This window comes from Typopeltis vanoorti, chromosome 10 (genome assembly GCF_054136105.1).
Source record: "Typopeltis vanoorti isolate ZY-2024b chromosome 10, IOZ_Tvanoo_1.0, whole genome shotgun sequence".
Lineage (NCBI taxonomy): Eukaryota > Metazoa > Arthropoda > Arachnida > Uropygi > Thelyphonidae > Typopeltis > Typopeltis vanoorti.
In genome coordinates, this window is record NC_143558.1 from 68,475,603 (window position 1) to 68,498,293 (window position 22,691).

General features: G+C 37.2%; 1 protein-coding gene and 1 non-coding gene across 2 annotated transcripts in view; both read left to right on the forward strand.

Moving 5' to 3' along the window:
* pug (pug C-1-tetrahydrofolate synthase, cytoplasmic) overlaps positions 1-22,691 on the forward strand; it is a 426,201-nt gene that overhangs the window by 390,449 nt on the left and 13,061 nt on the right. Inside the window, exons 24-25 of the mRNA XM_090399374.1 lie at positions 1,124-1,231; positions 6,304-6,456. Of these exons, the coding sequence (XP_090255500.1) occupies positions 1,124-1,231; positions 6,304-6,456 (261 nt within the window). The remainder of the gene's footprint in view (positions 1-1,123; positions 1,232-6,303; positions 6,457-22,691) is intronic.
* TRNAP-UGG (transfer RNA proline (anticodon UGG)) lies at positions 11,803-11,874 on the forward strand. The gene has a single exon. It is a non-coding gene; the product is annotated as a tRNA-Pro (tRNA).

Here is a 22,691-nt window from a genome sequence, read left to right on the forward strand (position 1 = left end):
TGGTGGTTATTTTGAGTAAATCTTGTTGATAGTATTGTAATTAACTCTGCCTGTAATGTTTTTTTGTCAATTCATTAAATTTAATAGATACAAAGAAGATTTTCTTTTTCCTTACGAAACTGTCAAATTTATCCCGAACACCCTGTATATATATATATATATATATATCAAGAAACAGAACTATGCCATAGGAAAATGAAAGGGAGAACATAATTACTGTATAGTACAGAAAAATGACAAAAATGAAACATAAAAATGAGAACAATCCCCAAAATGACAAAATAACGAAACTGTACTTTCACGTGTTCAAGGATGAGAACTTTATCCTTGATAATAGTCCCAACTGTGGTACGACTCAAGTTCAATGCACGGCCGATGTTCGTTGGCATTTCTCCCTTTTGTGTCCTTTTAATAATGTCTAATTTCGCTTCTAATGTAATGGCTTTCCTTTCCTTTTCTTCGACACACTGCCATCGGAAGAGTCTGCCTTACGTTTGGGAGCCATATTGAAGGGCAAAAAGTCACAAAAAAACACAAACACAAAAGTGAGAGAGCGAATGTAAACAAAGCATGTGGTACCCAAAGAGTATATGCTGGGACGCAAGCGACACCACCTCTCCCAAACAAATGCCATGTAACAGTATATTCTTCTGCCGCACTCACAAACAAGTTTGCCCGCAACGTTTGAATTTTACGTCATGCTGCTTGAAGTTGAAATTTATTTTTTAAATTATTTATAGGATTACCACCGTAAAGTCGAAACGATGCATGTCGAGGAACGTAGGTTGAGGACCCCTGTATAGAGATATTTACAATTTTTTCTTTAAAACCTTTATTTATTATTTATTTTTAATGCATTTAAATGCTGTAGTTGTAATAAATGGATTTTTTTTTCTACGTATTTATCCCAGTTGAGGTGTAACGTCTCAGCTTGCATCCTCAAAGCTTTTATTAAGCTTATCTGAGGCTGACATTTGTTATTGTTTATTGGTTTGATTGCTGTGTTGGAAGTAGACTGACACTTGATAGAGCTGATATTTACGACAGCCATAGGATAAGAAATTCATTCACACACACACACACACACACACACACACAATAATATTTCTCTTTCTCTTTATAGCTTCCAATAGAAGAGAAAATAGAAATTATTGCAAAAGAAATGTATGGAGCATCAGGAATAGATATATCCCCAGAAGCTCAGAAAAAGATTGAACTGTACAAAAAACAGGTGATGATGTTTAGCATTATTAATATAAAAAAATTGTTATTCTGCATTAAAAAAAATTCTTCTGTAAATTTATCTACAAGATTGAATTTTTGAGCATAATATTGTGGTTACTTTACATTAAAAAAAATTATTAACATAAAATTTCATCCATGTTTCATAGTCATTTCAGTATATCAGTAATGCAATAATCTTTCAGTAATGCACCAGTAGTCAGTTAATGCTAAAGTCTAAATTAAAAGAAAATAATATATATACATGAAGATAAAAATTAATTAATTATGACAAATTGTCAGTTATGGTGGGTAGAGCAAAGGAGCACTATTACCATAAGAGGTAGATATAAGCCATTGGACCTTTTGAGATTTGTGGTTTAATAATTATTATTATTATTATTTGACTCCTCCAGGGAGTCCTAGACTCATCGAGGGAGGGCACCTACTCTACAACTGTCTCCATCACCCAACCTCATCCACCAAACACGTCATCTACACTAACGCCATCTACTGTCCACTACCACCACCACTAGTATTTTCACAGACATTCACAAACATCCATGCCCACGGTGGGATTTGAACCCGCAGCCTTTTGGCTGGAGAGCGGATATGCTAGCCACTTGGCCAACCAGGCCGGCTTCATGACTCATTGTAAAGTCTTTCCATAAGAAATCTGCTATTGTCCTGAATTTAGTTTTCTTACCAAGGACTGTATTTGAAGGAGATAGTATGTTCTGCAAGGCCACACTGCTCATATTCTTGGTACCTTATGCTGTCTTCTCCAACACTTTCTTTCCTTGCATTCCCACTTACCAGCCTTCTGTCATCTCACCATTCCTAACTCCTGCACAATTTCATCTTCCTCTCTTACCACAATTCTCCTATTCTCTTTCCCTCTATTATTCCTATAACTCTCTCTCTCTCTTTCACTACTATTCTTGTTTGCTTTAGGTCAGTTAATTTTTCCAATCTAATAATCTCTCTTTCATGCTTCTAAAGTCATTTTTCATACATTCCACTTCTCTCTCTCTCTCTCTCTCTCTCACTCACTCACTCAGTGCTTCTATCTCTCTTTCCAAGCAACCTACTTTCACTTGACATTCACCCACCCCAATCATCACCATCCCTTAAATTTACAACATTCCTAATGCAATATCCATTTCCACATGATGCTCATCTTCCTCACCCTCGATCACACTACTACTCCTCTCTCTCTCTCTCTCTCTCTCTCTGCCAGCATTCACTCGTTTTTGACAATCTGCTACCACAACTACTCAGGTTGATGCTGATATCTGTGTTGCTAAGCTCTTCCCATTTTCTGCATTTTATGCAGATAGGCATGCTCTGTTCTCTTACATGCCACAAAATCTTGTATACAGTGCAGTCCTTGGATGGTGGCAGACTGAGCAATAACATATCAGCAGACTGACTTATGGGGGCCACCATTATTGAAACACAGTACAAAGAAAACTGGCAAGATATGCTAAAAATAAGCTTAATAACAAAAACCTCAAAATTTAAACTATCTTCAGTCAGTTATAATCTAACTAGACCAGACTCCTTGTAAATTTAAAACAAATACTCTAATAATTGATATTGAAACTTATCTTGTTTCCTTGCTGTACGTTAATGTTTCCAACATGATCTTGCTGGCTGCCTATATATACAGGTATACCTCGGTTAACGTTACCTCTGGTAACGAAGCCTCGATATAATGAAGTCCGCAATTTCAAGCCCCATTTTATGTAAAAATATTAAAATTTTCAGGTCAATGCCCGGCAATCATCTGATTGGCGAACGACAGCAACTTGTCACATACTCCCAAGCTGTGGGTGTGTCTGTTGTAACAGTTTCGTGTGTCATCCACGTTAATTTAGTCATTGCTTACACTTCATAGGATGTGTTTCAGTGTGGTGCATTGCAATAAATGACGTATGTTCTCTGATAGCATTATTGTCGATTTTGTAAATATTAATTGATATTTTGTTTTTCTACCCATTTAGTTAAAATTTCAGAATCAAGGAAAAGAAAAGCAATTTCTTTAGAAACTAAATTAAATATCATACAATGTGTTAAAAGGGGTGAAAGAAAATCTGATGTGGCACATTCTTTAGGATTAGCACAATCAACTTTAACAACCATACTTAGTCAATCAGAAAAGTAATGCTCAAAATTGTATAGATGTTACAGCAGCAAAATTAACTTGCTTAAGGAGTCCAATTTTAGAAAAAATGGAGAAAATATTAAGTTTGTGGATAGATGACATGTCACAACATCATATGCCTTTAACTCAAATGGTGATTCAAGAAAAAGCATTATTTTTGTTTAATCACCTGAAATCTAAACAAACTGAAGAAATTGTGGAAAATTTTGCAGCTTCTCATGGTTAGTTTGAGAAATTTAAAAAACGGGCCAGAATTCATATGTAAAATTATCAGGAGAAGCTGCGAATAAGTTTCCAGAAAAACTAAACGAATTTACCTGTAATATGAAAAGCCAATAGAAAAGCGTGAATTACCAAGGAGATATTTACTGATTGGTTTGTTAACCATTTTTGTTCAGAAGTGAAATGGTATTGTCAAAGAAATAATTTTGAAGAAAAACTCTTTTGTTGTTGGACAATGCTCTTGGATATCCTACTGATCTGAATACGTTAGACACATGCATTCCTGTCAAAGTTGTCTTTCTTTCAGCAAACACAACTTCCCTGATTCGACCGATGGATTAGGGAGTAATAGTAACATTTAAAGCTTATTATCTGCATAGTACATTAAGCAATTTAATTGAACTAGAAGATAAAGAGCAAATGTCAATTAAAACATTTTGGAAAAACTACACCAGTAAAGACACAATTGAAAACATTAATAGCTCTTGGAAAGAAGTCACTCAGAAATGTGCAAATTATGGCCAGAAGTTGTACTAGAAGAAGAAAATAACATTCAAGAGATTAGAAATGAAGTTATCCAGATGACTCAATCAATAGGTTTTGAAAATGTCGACAAAGAGGATGTAAGAAATTTATTAAATATAGAAGATGATGGTTTTTCAGTGGAAGATTTAGAAAAACTTGTTAGCAATGAAGTCAAAGAAAATTAAGACGAAATTAAAGGAGTTTCTACCAAAAAAGTATTAGCAACCAAAGATTTAAAAAGGTGCTTGAATGACATTGAAAACGTTTTAAATTTTATCAGTGAAAATGATCCTGATTTAGGAAGAAGTGTTATTGTTAAACGATCAGTGTTAAATGCAATAAATCTGTATAGGCAATTGTTAAATGAAAGAGAAAAGAGCATAAACAATCAACTTTAGATTTGTATTTTAAAATGTCATGATTTTATCTTTGTTTGGTATGTAATATTGACTTTTTATTTAATAAAGCTTTTCTTTTTTCAAAAAAAAAAGTCTTTTATTTTCTTTGCATACAAACGTATCCCTATTATGGCCATAGTATTTTTACCTCTGAGAACGAAGTTTCACTTAACAAAGTAATTTTGTGGAATGCATCCTCTTCATTAATCGAGGTATACCTGTACATATGTAGATAGATTTTTTTTTAATTTGGATTTTAATATTAGTTAACTGTGTTAGTTTAATAAAACTTTTCAAATACCTCTGAAAAGTGGGCAAACTTTTTATGTTAAGTATTTTTTATCTAAGGTATCTGGATTATTATTAGCTCACATATGTTTTTAGTTACATGAGTAACATAAGAGTGTATATATAGGATGTTTTTAAAATGTTTGGCCAAAGTCTGTGTCTTTGTTGAACTGCTAACTCTGATGACTAGGTCATCAAATTAGCAGTCTGACATTTCAGTGGGAGATGAATTTCATCGCTTGGTGTGAGACCATAGAAACCCTGCTCTAGAGACTACACATGGAACATTTTCAAACCGCTTTAGGCCTGCAGTAAGTGGGTTTCTGGACTATGTAAAAAATAAATTAAAAATACAAAAAAATATATAAAATTGATAAAAAGTAGGGAAAAAAATTCCTTAGCCCATCCATGTTTTATGGATGAACTTCAGTCAGACCACCCATAACCTGCATCACTGGGTGCAGGTCCTGAGTAGACAGAAATGAAATCAGACATTCCTAGCACCAGCAATGATTCTACGTGAATGTTTGGATTAGTGTCATTGGAGACTGCCTCATAGTTCATTGTTACTACCACTGACACACTGCATCCAGCAGTATCAGCTTCTTGGTGGAGGAATTACTGGTACTGTGGAAGGAAGTGTCATTAGCAACATGCCAATGCATGTGCTTCATGCATGATGGAGTACCAGTACGTTTTTGTCAAACTGTTAGTGAACATCTTGATTGTGTCTGTTCCAGGCATTGTATAGGTAGTGGTGAGTTGAATGGCCGCCATTATCTTCCAATATGTATTAATTGGATTTCTTTGTGCTCCATCAAAGGATTGTGGATGGTTGTATGACAGTGCATAATAATTTGGGACCTTTTACGTGCTTAAGAGGTAATTGCTCAGCCTATGCTGTGTAGCATGTATTGTTGCTCCTAGAACCTCATTTCAAACATTTCTTGTGATGCAGCTGTAAGTTTCCATTCTCCTCAGGCATTTGCTATGTACAGTACCACCTGGAATGCAAACCTGTTACCTTGTCAGTGTGTGTATGACATGCAATTTCACATGTGCTGTATCTAGGAATGCATTTCCTTCCCCAAGTTTGTATGATCCTGTGTCTTCAGAATTGATGGTAGAACAAGTACCCAGTCTTTGGATAAACATTTTAGAAACACTCTGTACTTATTATGCCTATGTTCCCATTCTTAAGTAGATTGAAAGATTTTATTTCATTAATAAATTATAGTTAATTATAATTTACAATAATTTCTAATAAAAATAATAACAGATATGAATTTTTAGAATTTTTTTATGCTTGAATTTATTTGTGTTAAAAGATATAGTACACAAACATTGAATTAATTACATTATTAATACTTATAAAAATAACTCTGTAATAATGAATAAAATATAGTTTTGTAAATTGCATTTAAAAACATAATGCTGTATATGTATTTCAGTAACTTGAAACTGAAAATATTCTTTTTTTAGGGTTTCAATGACTTACCAATTTGTATGGCCAAAACTCACTTATCATTATCACATGATGCTAATTTAAAAGGAGTTCCTACAGGTTTCATACTTCCAATAAGAGATATTCGAGCCAGTATTGGAGCTGGATTCTTATATCCTTTAGTAGGAACTGTGAGTATATAATAAATATAGTGTATTTTTAGGATTTCTTTACAATGAAAATTTCCTCCCCTTTTTTCCCTTTATTTTTTTAATACACTCTGGTATATATAATCAGAGTAAATACTGTCATTTGCCATACAGGGTGTTCGTGATAAATTTGACATATTTATAATTAATTATATTTTTCCGTAAGTTACATGTATTAACACACACTTCTCTTCATTTAAAAGTTTGGACCCTTCTTCATTCATATACAAGATGTCAGAAAGGATGGATAGCTGGAACCCACCTGAATCATGGAAGAGAATAACTTGTATCATGATGATTCGTGCCCGCCATCAAAATAAGGATATTACGACTGCTGCCCAATGCTCCCTGAATACAGTAAAAACAATCAGGCATGAACTAGAGACTTGCAATGGTGACTACGAGGATGTAGCAAGAAGAAAGATCCCTAGCAGACGATCTGATTGCGTTCGTACAGCAGAATTCCTCGCAAATCTGCAGGAACAGGTGTTGAAGAACCCTGGCATTGGAATTCGGGCTTTGTTCGTGGAGTTGCTAACTGTAGTCAAGCCCTGGATAACAAAGGGTAGCCAATGGTAGGCCGTATGTATGGCAGCAGGATTCGGCCCCTTGCCACACCTCTGGGAAAAGTCAAAAATGGTTGTCTGAAAATTTCTACGACTTCACCAGTCCAAATGTTTGGCCTCCAAACTCCCCAGACCTTAACCCCATGGATTATTTTGTATGGGGCGCAGTTGAAAAAGACACCAATCGCACTTCCAGTAATACAAAAGCCCAGTTAATGGATAAAATTAAAACAGTTTTTGCGGCCCTTCCCAGGGAGACTGTAGCATCAGCTTGTTCGAGGTTCCGAAGCAGAATTGAAGCTGTGATCGATGCTAATGGTGGTTATTTTGAGTAAATCTTGTTGATAGTATTGTAATTAACTCTGCCTGTAATGTTTTTTTGTCAATTCATTAAATTTAATAGATACAAAGAAGATTTTCTTTTTCCTTACGAAACTGTCAAATCTATCCCGAACACCCTGTATGTGTTGTAGAAAATCCCAGATATATCCTGCTAGTATAAGATTTGATTAGATATATGAATGCACAATTTATAAGTTTTATAATAACTTGTATCCTTTGCTTCTCCTAAAAGTTTTTTTACCCTTAGTATATATATGTGTGTGTGTGTGTCTGTGTGTGTGTGTGTGTGTAGACACACACACAGTCATAAGCTATAACATTATGATCACCTATCCGAGTCCAGATATTTTGGCCAAAATAATTATGCTTAAACGTAGGTTTCTGTGATTAAGTATCTGTAGGTAGTTTTCAGTATTGAGACCACATATTAATATAAAGAGTTTATTAAAAATAAACAATTAAAAAAAACTGACAAGTTTCATGCGTTGTAAGACTTACATCATCAGGGGTATGTCTGAACCGCATGTATGTAGATCTGCATGTCTGAGCATGTAAAAGACGTCGAAAAAAGAAGGGTCCACAGCATTCCACACAGGTTTAGCATTCCACACAGCCACTACTGACACCAAGTACTCTGGCAACAGACAAATATATCATATATTGATAATAATTGTTTCACAAGAAAATTTAAAGAAGCCGCTCAAATACTTAGGATCCCTACACAGTGCAATAAAAATGAAGGCTTGATTTTACATCAAGTGTGGTCTGCCTTCATTAAAAATTTAATTGCCATGGACCTAGGATATAGCACACATGAACCACAGAACGTGACAACTAGCAATGTTCCAGCATGCATACAGTAACGAATTTATCATTTGTATTCTAGTTTCTCAATTTATTTATCAGTTGTGAATTTATTAAAAAATCAAATATGTGTAATTAATTGTCAATAAGCTTTTGTTGTATAAAACTTTTATGTACCATTACCCCTGATGATGTAAGTCTTATATCACATGAAACTTGTTGGGTTTTTTAATTGTTTATTTTTAATAAACTCTTTAATATGTGGTCTCAATACCGAAAACTACCTACAGAAACATGTCTACAAAGATGAAAGAATCGGAAATGTGTCAAGTGTTGCTCGGGTTAGTTGTTAATAAGGCTGTTGGAATGGATGACATATCATCATCAAGTATTTTTAAAGAATGTGCAAAATAGTTAGCCATGCCCTTGTCATGGTTATTTAATGAGAGTCTTGCAGTTGCATATCATTTAGCTATCTTAAGATGCTATCTATCATATCAAGATTATATGCAGTCATTCCTTAAAATAAAAGACTAATAGGTTTATTCTTAAAGAGTGTATTATATAAATATTATTTTACTGATAATATATGACTATCATAACACTTAAAAAGCAAATAAGTAGAGTTCCTAAGGCATTGAAAGAAGACAAAATAATACCTCTTCACAAGCATGGTTCAAGAACAAAAGCTTCCAATTATAGACCAGTCTGTGTGTCTGCAGTTGTGATCAAAGTGTTGGAAAATTGGTTAAAAATAAAATACAGGATTGGTTTCATGAACATAAGATTCTCTATGATGGTAAACATGGGTTTTTGAAGGACAGGTCTTGTTTTAGCAATCTGCGTATGTTTTATGATAAGTGATGAACGTGTTTACCTACATGTCAATGTACTTTTTAGCAAAGCAGCAATATGATGTGTAGTCTTTGCAACACATGCGAAGTGAAAGATCCTGAAGTACAGCTTTCACCAACACAGTATGTATCTGTACCCCAAAGTGTAACACCTTGCATTTATTAACATTAAAACTGCAAACCCACTCATTTGTCCAAACTAAAAGCCTATTCAACTCTTCCTGTAGAGAATTAACATCAGCACTACTCCTGATAATTCGACCTAACTTTGCATCATCGGCAACATTTGAAGGTCCCCAGTCAATCCACAAGAATTATCATTAACGAACAAGTAAATAAGTAGGGAACCCAAGAACAGAACCCTGGCATGCCACTGGTCTTCTTTATTTTCTGAGACATGTTCCACCATACACAACTTGCTGGTATTGTTCAGAGCCAATCTCTGATCCATCTAACCAATATACTATCCATTCCTATTCTCTGCAGTTAGTACACCAACTTATGTGATAATCTATTGAATGCTTTTGCAAAGTTCAAGAATATCACTCAGGGTTCTGTTCTTAGGTCCCCTACTACTGATTAACTTGTTTGTTAATGATATTTCTTGTGGATTGACTAGGGATCTTCAAATGTTTGCCAATGATGCAAAGTTTTTTAGTTTGGACAAATGAGTGGGTTTGCAGTTTTAACGTAAATAAATGCAAGATGTTGCACTTTGGGCTACAGAGACATAAAGCTGCATAACGTATTGGTGGAAGTGTACTTTAGGAAGTGGATGAGATTCGGGATCTTTTAGTGATAGTGGACAGTGCACTGAAGTTCCAAGAGCACATTCCACATGTTGCAAAGACTGCATATCGTATTGCTACCTTGCTAAAAAGCACATTGACATATAGGGATAAGGAGGTGGTGTGGTGATTCTATATAAAGCATTGGTCAGACCATGTATGGATTATTGTGATGTGGAAATGCTAGAGAGGGTCCAAAGACGAATAACCAAACTGATATCAGGACTCTGGCATGTTGGTTATGAAGAACATTTGAGAGAATGTGGATTACAGAGGATGGTAGATAGGAACAAAAGAGGAGATATGATAGATACCATCAAGTTAGTTAAGAGATTCTATCAAAGATTAATACAGAAGAAATTATAAAATGAGTGGATGTTAAGATGGGAAGAACAAGGAGCTGTCCTTGTAAGTTGTACAGGGATGTGATGTAGAAGAGAGTGAGGAGTAGATTTTTTATGTGGAGAGTTGTTAGTGAGTGGAATGCATTGCCTAAGTGTGTGTGTGTGTGTGTGTGTGTGTGTGTGTGTGTGTGTGTGTGTTGTGAGCAGGGCCGGCCATCTTGGGGGTGCAAGGCACCCGGGTCTCACAATCGAGTGGGCACAGTCGGTACACATTTGCGGAAACGTGTTATATTTCGGATGTGTTTTTTTTTTTTTTTTTTTTTGTTTTCCTGTGCCAAATTCATTTGCAGGTAAAAGGTTTTACAATACATTTATTTCGAATCCTTTAATTTTTACCTTTGAAAAATATTTTAGGGCCCCAAAAGGTTTCTTGCACCTGGGCCCCTTTATAGAGAAGGCCGATCCTGGTTGTGAGTGCAGATAGTGTAAATAACTTCAAAGCTCATTATGATAGACATGTTGCCGGTTGAGTGGGCCTCCTACAATGAGTCTTTTGACACCATGGAGGTTACCAAACAATAATAATAAAAAATTCTGGAAATTTAATTCCAGATACTTTTTCTATTAGGCATTTCATTGATTCAAAATTTGTTTTGCTATGAAGCATTTCTTCAAACTTCTTTCTCCTAACACAAATATTCATACATATACCAATGTACAAGTAACATGCGGACCCTGCATTGGAAGCGGGAATGATGCATAGCGAAAGAAGATACCAATGTACAAATTATAAATATTTCATTATTAATATGTAAGGTTCCTATCTTTTCTGGAATTTTTTGTTTTGATATTTTAGATTTTGCTATTCAGAAATAGATTTCAGCATTGATAATTCATTTTTCAATTTCCAAATAAAATTAAGATATAAGCGATATTGTTAATTTTGTTTACCATAATGTATTTAAGTTCCTTCTTTCCTTTTCCTTATACAGAGAATGACTGAAATTATTCAACTTATTTTCTGTGCAAAATATTTTTTTTCAGAAGGAATGAGAACCAGATTTTTATTTGTAAAAAAGGATGTAAAAAGATATAGAAAGAATTTTTACCTTTTAAGCACATGCACTATTTGTATGTATTATAAATAAGTTAAAACGCCTTCTCCCGATTCCTGTAAAACATCTAAACCTAACTGAGTTGATCTCTGTTACATAAAAGAGCTGTTTTCATTATTTCATTTAAGAAGTTAAAATTACATCAAAATCTTAAAGAAATGGACAGAACAAGTGAAGGAATATTTATATATCATTTAGCTATCTGAAGATTCTATCTATCATATCAAGATTATATGCAGTTGTTTCATAAAATAAAAGACTAATAGGTTTATTCTTAAAGAGTATATAAATATTATTTTACTGATAATTAAGACTATCATAACACTTAAAAAGCAAATAATATATTTTATTTGTAGTTAAAAAAATTGAATTCGATTGAAATGAATTTAAATATTACAGTGCAAAGGTACCTGCATATAACCTCCATACACTAGATCAGCAGAAAATAGATGTAGCTTTGATTCCTTGTGAATAGAAGAGAAAGGGGGGATATGATTGAGACATATGAGTGCAGAGGCCTGTTGGTCTAGGAGTATGATTCTCGCTTTGGGTGCGAGAGGTCCCAGGTTCAAATCCCGGACAGGCCCAATACATTTTCTTTTTGTTTGGGAGAGTGAATTTAGATTAAGAGTGACTGACCTGCAGAGGGAGATAGATGAGTTGAAAGAGGAGGTGGAATGTCTAGTGAATGAGAGCAGAAGTATGAAAGATAAGATTAGGAGAATGGAAGAGATGAATGCAAGGCGAATCAGAGTAGGAGAGAGAGAGAATTTAAGGAGTATGAGTGAGAGGTATGGGGGTGCTAGAAGAGGAGAGATTGGAAACAGTAGAAAAGAGGGAATGAAAGAGAGGTATGGGAATGCTAGCAGACGAGAGGATGGAAACAGTAGGAGAGACGGAATGAGAGAGAGATATGGAAATGGTAGGAGAGATGGAATGAGAGAGAGGTATGGGAATGCTAGAAGACGAGCGGATGGAAAGAGTAGTAGGAGAGACAGAATGAGAGAGGGATATGGAAGTGCTAGAAGTGGAGAAAATGGAAACAGTAGGAGAGAGGGAATGAGAGAGATGTATGGGAGTGCTAGAAGAGGAGAGAATGGAAACAGTAGAAGAGAGAGGTATGGGAATGAAAGAAGAGGAGAGAATGGAAACAATAGCAGCGATGGAATGGTAAGAGGTATAATGTATGGTGACTCAATGATCCGTGGTGTTCAGGATAGGATGCGTGAGGAGTGTTTGCCAGGAGGAACAATAGAAAGGGTGGCTATGGCAATTAAGAGAAGAGAAAGGGTGGATGAGATGATTGTGATGGTAGGAACGAATGACTTGAGTGGTAATGTAAGTCGGGCAGCGAGAGATATGAGATTTTTGCTTGAGACTGTACGGAAGAAGACAGAGAGAGGAAAAATAGTGTGCGTGTTGCCTAGGTATGATAGTGATGAGCTGAGCAGAAGAGCGGTGATATTGAATGGCATAATAGCGAGAATGTGTGACAAGAGAGGACTGGTATATGTGGATGCTTGGAGTGCGTTTGAGGAAAGAGAGGAGTTGTTTGCGAGAGACCGTTTACATTTGAATGAGGAAGAACGTAGGCATCTGGAGAGATTGCTGTTCTGAACGAGTCAGTGTGTCCCAGGGAGGATGATAGCAGGGGTGGCCTCTTGTGGGAATGGATACTTGGGAGAATGGAGACAATGTCAGGTAAGACTGAGCCCAGTGGAGTCTAGAAGGGATAATGCTGGGTATAGAAACAATGGCATTTATATGCTGTATACTAATGCCAGGAGTATCCGGAATAAGGGAGAGGAATTGGTGGCGCAGATAGCATCAGCCTGGCCAAAAATTATTGCGATCACTGAGACGTGGTTGACAGAAGGGGATATAAAAACAGGAATAGAAGTCGCTGGGTATAGCATTTTTCGCCAGGATAGGAGGGGAAAGCGTGGTAGTGGGGTGCTGCTTATGATAAGTGATGACCTATGTCCTCTAAGAGTGGAGAATTTGGAAGGTAGTGAGACAAATGATTTTGAGAGCGTATGGTGTGAGGTAGAGGTAGGCAAGACAGGATATTTAGTGGGGTGTTGCTACAGACCCAGGAGCACAGAGGATGGGGACCAGGAGATGTTCAGACAACTAAGTTTGGCAAGTGCAAGAAGAATGATTGTTATGGGAGATTTTAACTTCAGTAGTATAAATTGGAGAGAGGAAGATGCATGTAACAATAGGGGAATGGAATTTCTAGAATTCTTGAGGGACAAATGTCTTAGGCAACATGTAACAGAGGGAACAAGAGGTTCAAAAATTTTGGATTTGGTTATAGCATCAGAAGAGTTGATAATAACTGAGTTGACGTCTCTCCCACCAGTTGGAGAGAGTGACCATATGGTTTTGACTTGGAAAATGAATAGACATGCAGGAGTATCAAAGAGATGGGAACTTATGTGGAATTATAAGGCAGGTGATTATATATAGTCTTAGACATCAACTTCGGGAAGTTTCATGGAGGGAGGAATTGGAAGGCCGGGATATCACCAGTGCATGGGAAATTGTGAAAGAATATTTGTTATCAGCAATGGTAAGTTGTATACCACGAGTGAAGAAGAGGGCGCAATTTGGAGTAAAGTGGATGACAAACAATATTAAACAGGAATTGCATGCGAAAAAGAGGCTATGGAAGAGATATAAGGAGACAGGTGAAGAGATGCATGAGGAATATAAGACACAGGCCAGAAGAGTGACTTGTGTGGTAAGGAAAGCGAAACTGGAATATGAGAGGAGATTGGCCCTAAGATCCAAAGAAAATCCTAGGGAATTTTTTAGATATGTGGCCAGTAGGAGGAGAAATGACTGTGGAAGAATGATATTGTGGGATAAAAATGGGAATAGAGTGACTGATGCAGAGGACATAGTGGAATTGTTCAATGAACACTTTATTGGAGTATTTCATCCTAGAGGAGTCAGTTTTAATGCTAGAGGGATAGGACTGGTACGAGGTCTGGAGGTACAGGAGGAGAGTGTGTTTCAGATACTGAGTACTCTGGATGTCAGTAAAGCTGTGGGACTGGATGGTATTTCGCCACGAGTTTTGAGAGAATGTGCTAGGGAATTGACAATACCTTTAACGTGGCTTTTCAATGAAAGTCTGGCTTTGGCAAAGGTGCCCAGGGAATGGAAGGAAGGTAAGATAGTTCCATTGCATAAGGGTGGTAACAGACTGGAAGTGTCTAATTATAGGCCAGTCTGTGTGTCATCAGTAGTTGTTAAGATCTTGGAGAAAGTAGTGAGGGACCGTGTACAGCATTGGGCAGATGAGGGTAATGTTATCAGTGAGAATCAACATGGATTTGTGAAAGGACGCTCTTGTTTTAGCAATATGCTAGCCTTTTATAATAAAGTTACAAGAGCATTAGATGAGGGAAAGGCATATACTGCAATTTTCTTAGACTTGGCGAAGGCATTTGACAGGGTGCCACATGATAAGCTGATATTTAAGTTGCAGCACATGGGTCTGGATGTCAGATTGGTCAACTGGATTCAGGATTGGCTGTCTGATAGGTATCAGAGAGTTGTGTATGGTGGAGCAGTTTCCAGGAGGCAGAGGGTTACAAGTGGGGTCCCACAGGGCCCAGTACTAGGACCTATATTGTTTAACCTTTATATCAATGACATAGCCAGTGGATTGCAGGGGGATATTCAGTTGTTTGCGGATGATGCGAAGCTTGGAAGGATTATTAGTAATAGTGCAGATGTGGTAGCCCTGCAAGAGAATTTAAATAAGCTAGATAGATGGGCAAATGAATGGGGGTGTCAGTTTAATGCAGCAAAATGTAAGGTCTTGAGGTTTGGGAAACATCGATGGGATGCTGCATACTCTATGGGAGGAGTTATACTGGAGGAAGTAGGGGAGACAAGAGATCTGGGGTTGATGATTGATAGAAACCTGAAGTTTAGGGGACATATTGCAAAGGTGGTGAAGGTAACACAGAGGATTGCTGCTATTATGAGAAGGACACTGACCTGCAGAGATAAGAGGGTTATCATTCCGTTGTATAAGTCTCTGATCAGACCACACTTGGACTATTGTTCTCAGATTTGGTCCCCAGGATTTGAAGGGGATAAATTAACTGTGGAAAGGATACAAAGACGGATGACAAAGATGGTTTCAGGACTGTACAAGGATAGTTATGAGGATCGGCTGAGAGAATGTGGACTGCAGAGTTTGGTGGATAGAAGAAGGAGAGGTGATATGATTGAGACTTTTAAACTGTTGAGAGGTGGTTACAGGGTTGACACTGGGGAGTTCTTTCGCTTGGTTGATCAGCGGGAAGGAGTGATGACAAGAGGCCATCCCTGGAAGTTACGAAAGGAAACTGTGAGCAAGAGGGTAAGGAGTGGTTTCTTTGTGTAGAGGGTGGTTGAGCCGTGGAATGCATTGCCTGATGGAGTGGTGGGAGCGAGAACGGTCAGTGGGTTTAAGGAGTGGTATGATAAACTTTGTGTTTCTCAGGGGGGGGGGGACCTCCCCTCGATGAGTCTTGACAGACTTTATGTCTTAGAAAGGACCTCCCTCGATGAGTCTTTTGACTCCTTGGAGGCCTGAATAATAATAATAATAATAATATATGTTGGTGAAGGGTTTGTTACCAGATCACTGTGGAAGAGATTTTTCATAGAGTAGAGGAAAGTAAAGGTAGAACTAGAGGCCATTCCTGGAAAGTGTATAAGGAGGGTGTGAACAGAGGAATGAGAAATAGGTTCTTTGTATGGAGAGTGATTGATGAGTGGAATGTATTATCTAAAAGTGTGGTGAGTGCAGAAACTATGAATGGTATTAAGGCATGATTCGATGATATTTTTGAATGGGAGAGTATGGATCTCCAGTGATGACTCCATGGAGGATAGACATTAATAATAAGAATAATTCTACTCACTAAATTACAGAACCCTTATTAAGTTTTGTTCAACAGGTCTTTTCTTTCAGAAGAAACTCATATTTTTTAATCCTGTCTCTTTGGAAAATCAACTATAGCATGCACCACAGTAATAATAATTATGATTAGCAACACAGAATGGTGACTTATTTAATAAGCCAAAAGGCTATTTTACCGGCGAATATGTCAATAGAAAGGGGGATGGTAAATCCCTTTATGTTTTTATAGCGGGGTACTATAAAGTTACTACCCAAGTGATCATTTACACTTGGGCTCGCCGATAGTTTTTTCGGCATGAAACTATGGATTTCGATCAGAGTTTCGTACCCGGCTATAAAAACATAAAGGGATTTACCATCTCTCTTTCTATTAACAGAATGGTGACATTTACTGCATTCTTATATCACCTCTCATATGGTAATGCTGGTTAGAATTAAAATACACTCAACTTATTGCAAATAACATAAGGTGAAGAATTATTACCAGTCACTTTAGAAAAAGTTAGGGATAAAAAGAGTGCCACTTTTGGTGGATGAAATGGTATTACAGGATTGTTCTTTTAATTTGAGAATGTTTTATAGGCAAGTTAGCCAGCATTGGCAAAAAACAGAGAGCTTTTCTCTCATTAAGTTGCAACAGAAGTATGGATAAAGAGATATGATAGTTAATTATGTGTAGTATGCATTTTTATACCTTTAGCACTTAATTTCAGTTGGTAAGTTATATATATATATATATTATTATTATTATTATTCAGGCCTCAATGGAGTCAAAAGACTCATCATGGGAGGTCCTTTCTAAGAAACACAAGTCTATCAAGACTCACCGAGGGAGGTCCCTCCTAGGAAACACAAAGTCTATCACTCCTTAAATGCATTGACCATTCTCGCTCTCGCCACTCCATCAGGCATTGCATTCCAGGGTTCAACCACTCTCCATGCAAAGAAACCACTCCTCACCCTCTTTCTCACAGTTTCCTTTCGTAACTTCCAGGGATGGCCCCTTGTCATGACTCCTTCCTGCTGTTCAACCAAGCGAAAGAACTCCCCAGTGTCAACCCTGTAACTACCTCTTAACAGTTTAAAAGTATCAATCATATCACGCCTCCTTCTTCTATCCACCAAACTCTGCAGTCCACACTTCAGAGTTTGGTGGATAGATATATATATAGATAACTTACCAACTGAAATTAAGTGCTATTAAGGTATAAAATACCTAAATAAGATGTGTGTATATGTATATGTATATATTTTAAAAATAGAGATTTAATGACTTTAAACTGAGATAAAATATTAAGTTTTAATGAGAACGATACAACTAGTTTCAGCTTTTTTACAGCCTTCATCAGGTATCCACTAAAGGTAGAAAATAATAATAAAAATTGAAGTTTCTAAAAAAACTGAGAATCACAGGTAAAAAAGCAATACATAATTGACATATAAAAAACGTTGTATTTTTTTTAAGTTGTTCTATCCAACGTGCCATTGTTTATTGCATGCGTACTTGTAGGCTGTCGTGAACACCAGTATTGAACAATTGCAGTATGGCTATCAGGGATGTTGTAACTCAAATTGTTGTTTAAATGTTCAGGAATAAGGAGGATTTACCTGGATTCCAAAATTTTCCTTTCGAACTCATCACTGCAGCGAAAAATGTTTTCGGATCTATCCCAGCAAACTGAGTGACTTTGGAGATCATCATGAGGATTGTTTGAGAAAAGAACATGACTGGATAACGCAGTTGCATGTGATCTTTTATAAGAGATGTCTCTCTTATGTTCCTCTATATGTAGTTCAATAGATTTATTAGTCTGTCTATAATAAGGAATATTACAATCGCACCATAATTTATATACACCTGGATATTTTAGGTTGTGATGAATAGGCTTCAGATGGCTTATAAGAGAACAGATTTTAGGAAGAGTAGTAAAATATATATATATATATATATTTTTTTTAAATTTTTTTTTTATTAACTTGTTAAAATATACATTAGACGATAGGTAACAAGGACTATTTACATATTATAAGTATACAAGTATATATGTTACAGAGAAAGAAACATTTTTTCCTTTCGGGTATACAATAGAGAATGCAATAAATGAATTCAAAATTTACAGTTCAGTTTCAGTCTGAGTTATCTTTCAGATAAAGCGTATTGTCATCGTCAGTCCAGAAGAGGGTACCAGTTGGATTCCACTTCTCTGTGAATTTTACGACAGTTCTTGTTTCTTTGAAGTACTCAAGTTCCAGTGAAAGCCTGCTTTTTAGTTTCCGACAAAGGATATACATGAGGGTTTGTGCAGTTTCAGTGATGGATGGGTGCTGGTTATTTCTTGTCTGTTTTAGGTAGAAGTGGTAGATTACGGCCTTAATGCAGACGAAGAGGAAATTGCATGTTCTGTGTCTTTTTTCTTCTGTGTGGACTAAATTCCAATAGTCTTCTTGGCTGTATGTGTAGTTACAGGTGCTAGAGGCAGTATTCAGCACGTAGGTGATTATCACTTTGTTTGCGGGACAGGTTAGATGTGTATGTTCCAAGATACCTGAAACATCACAGAATAGACACAGATCTGTTCCTTTTAGCTGAAATTTGTAGAGCTTAGAAGGAGTTGGCAAGATGTTATGCCATAGTCTCCACTGTATGTCGGAATCTGGTTTGGCACACTTCAATTTATATGGCAGATCCCACTGAAAACTGAGTGGCATATGTAGCCTTGTAGATGAGAGGGCTAAGGATGAATATAAGAAGGGCGAGGTTGGAGACACTGACATGAGGAAGTGGTATATTTTCTTGTAGTTGGAGGGAAGAATTGGAAGGGAGGCTTCAGATTATACAAGATGAAATATCGCCCCCGAGCAGTTTCTAGAAGAAATACAGATTTCCTGAGGTGTAGCGATATCTGGATAGGCTTTTATAATGGAGGCTTGCAACTGTTGATATTCAGTTGCAACTTTTCAGTTTTTGGGTTCTTCGTTGGTAGGCTTATGAATGTTTTCCACTTTAAGGTCTGGGTTAGGAGGTCCCCTATGACTCTTATTCCTGCCCAGTTCCATGTAGGGAAAAGAAAGGGCTGGCCAGTTGTGAGACTTGTTATGTTTCTGTTTGAAAATAGTGGTTCTGTAAGTACAGCTGACTCTGTTGATCCTATAAGTGTGTGATGAAGTTCTGTGTTTTTCCAGCACTGTAGAGCATCTTTGTAAAAATGAGGTAGTTTAGGAGGAAATGGTGCAGGACTGGCCGTTCGGAGGATTGTGGAAAGTGTAAGTCCTCTGGTGGATGATTTCGTGATGTAATAAAATGTGGTTACATAAGTGTGATTGCATTGAAATGTCTTTAGAAGGAGGATTATCCTGAAGGATCTAATCTTGTTTTCAAGGGAAATCAGGCCTTGACCTCCCTTGCTGAGTGGCTTGCAGAGTTGAGGGTATATTGTCCAGTGAGTTCTGTTGCAGAGGAAACGTTTGATTTCCTTTTGAATGTGGTAGAGAAATTATTCAGGCAGTGTGAGTACTTTGAGGGTATGCCATAAGACACTCACAGCCATCTGGTTAACTATTAGTACTCTTCCTCTAAGTGAAGACATGGAACAAATGCTGTTCCATGTCTTCACCTAGCACCAGTTTAAAATGGTGCAGCTGTGTCCAGTTCAGTGTGTTATATATTTTGGTGTTGCCAAGGTGCACACCTAAATATCTTTGTCCTTCGCTTGACCAAGTACATTCGATCGGAGAATCATTTCTAGACTTCTGCCTGATGGAAGTCTAGTTATTGCAGAATTTAATTTGGCCCCTGAGGCTGGTGCATATAGTCTGTGTGCTTCCTCGGTTACTGTCATTTCTTCTTCATTTCAGACTATTATGATGTAATTGGCATATGCTGATAGGGTAATTTTTTGATGTGGCTCTGTTATGCTGGTTCGTTTGGAGATGATGATTTCGTGTACTCTTTTTTAAGAAGGGTTCTAAGGCCAGTGTATATAATTATCCGGAGAGAGAGGACATCCTTGCTTGATCCCTCGAGAGTATGACAAAGTGCGAGTGAGCCTGTTGTTGATTTTTAAACTGAAGTGTGCATCTCTGTAAAGAAATTGCACTGTTTCAATGATGAGAGGACCATGGCCAAATGCCTTTAGAACTTCATAAAGGTACTCGTGCTCTACTCTGTCGAAAGCCTTCTCCTGATCAAGGCTGACAAGTGCTAAGTTTTCATGTTAGCTGTTTGTGATGTGGATGAGATCTCTTATTAAATGGAGGTTATCATGTATTGATCTTCCTAGGACAGAGTACGTTTGATGTTGGCCAATAACTTCAGGCAGTGTTGGCTTTATTCAGTTTGCTATAACTTTGGAAATGATTTTGCAATCGGTATTAATTAGGGAGATTGGATGCCAGGTTTCGGATATCCGTGTGGTCTCCCTTCTTTGGCATCAATCGTGCTACTGAGGTCGTGATAGATTGTGGGAGCCCACTGATGTAGGCTTCTTGCAGTGTTTTGAGGAGAAGTGGTCCAAGTTGATTCCAGAAGACTTGGAAAAACTCTGATGTGAGACTATCAAAGCCAGGAGATTTGTTCTTCAGCAAAGATGTGCATGCGGTTTTCAGTTCATGTAGCGTGATTTTGTTTTCTAAGTGGTTCCGATCTGTTGCAGAGATTTTTTTTGTTTCTTTCAGTATTTCTTGAATGGCATGATGGGATGTTCCAGCAGTGCTGTATGCATTCTTGTAGTATTGTAGGATTTCAGAGGTGATTTTACTTGGATCTTCTGTGATGCTGTCATCTTGAAGTCTGATAGCAGAGATGGAGTCTGCTGCCTGGCATTTTTTTTCCAAAGAGAAAAAATATTTTGTGGGGGCATCTGAAAGATTTATTTGTGTATGCCACGATCTAAGTGGGCACCTTTTGCCGATAATTCTGCCTATCTTTACATAGCTTGGAAGGCAGAATGATATTCAGGGCTTTCTTCTGGGAGATACTTGAGCTGTTCTTCAAGTTGTCGGATTCTAATGTTCCTCTTTTGATTTTTCTGGTGACTGTAGATCTGCGTGAAGGATTTTATTTGCGATTTTAGGTTGGGCCACCATGTTTTCATTGGTTCTGTATCCCTCTTCAAGTGAGTGTGATTGGTTATTAGCGTTTGAGTGTTTTTTATATAATCTGGATCTTTCAGGAGGGTATTGTTGACGATCCAATAGGCACTTCCTGGTTTGGATGCTTCCAAAGATAATAAAAGTTGCAGCTTGACGAAGCAATGATCTGAGATGTTTCTAACTAGAGAAACAGTGTGTTTAGTAATGTAGTATCTGTCCAGTCGTGCTTGGTAGAGTGGTGTGTTAGTTGCTGTGATTGCTGATCTCCATGTGTAGGACTTCTTATCTGGATGTTGATGCCAAAAGACGTCTATGAGTTCATTATTGTTTACAAGTGTTTGAAGTTGGTTTATTAATGAGCTTCGATGTTCAGTACATTGAAGTCTGTCTTTTTCTTGATCAAGAGTGCAATTAAAGTCCCCAGCTATTATGATATGTTCTTGGTCAATGCTGGAAAGATGGTTTTGAATGAAATCCAAGATTTGTGATGCCATAGAATCCTGCTGTGGTATATGTAGATATTGAACACATGCAGGGTATTATGGTTGGGTACTTTTATGTGAGCATACAAGGCATATTATGGTACATTAGCAATCACTTTTAGTTTGTAGGGAGATTGATGACGTACTCCTAAACTGACTCCTGCTCCATGATGTTGTTGGGTTGCAGAGTGATGTAGGTCATAAGGCTACTCTGCCCATCTTCTAGATAATTTGGAAGAGGAGTTTATATTTGTTTCCTGCAGAAGTAATAGATCTGTATGATGTTTTTGTACCTGGTCAAGGACTATTCTGTTGCGTAAAGCAGAGGCACATCCTCTTGCATTGAGAGAAAAAAGGCTCAAAGACATTATGTTTATGAAAGTTTAATTGTAGGCTGAATCTAATATTAATCCTGATATTGTGTTTGTAGCCCATTAATCAGGTAGTAGATTCGCTTACTCCTGTTAACCTCTGCTCTGCCCTTTTTACATTTTAATGTTGAGTGTAGATCCTGAAGTTGAGATATTGGTTCCGGAATTCTTGTGGTGTAGTTAAGGGCTATAGTTAATTTGTGAGAGGAGCCTTGCACTTTCTGTATGAAGGATAATAGCTGCTTCATGGTTAGGAGACCCTCAATGTGGGGAAGTTCCCCCTCAGCTTCTTCCTCTTCTAAGTCGTCCTGTGGGAGTACAGTTTCATCATCGTCTGGGAACTCTCTTTCTCCTTGGCTGGCTGCAGGTGATGGAAGGCCATTTTGAGTAGTTTCTTCTATTGGATGAGGTTTTGAATTAGTGGGAGGCTGGGTTGGTGATTCTGGTTGTTGTGTCCGGGGATTGCTTTTAATTTGTTCATCCAAGTTATCTCTATTGGGAGGATCCGTGATTGCATGCTGTTTGTGCTG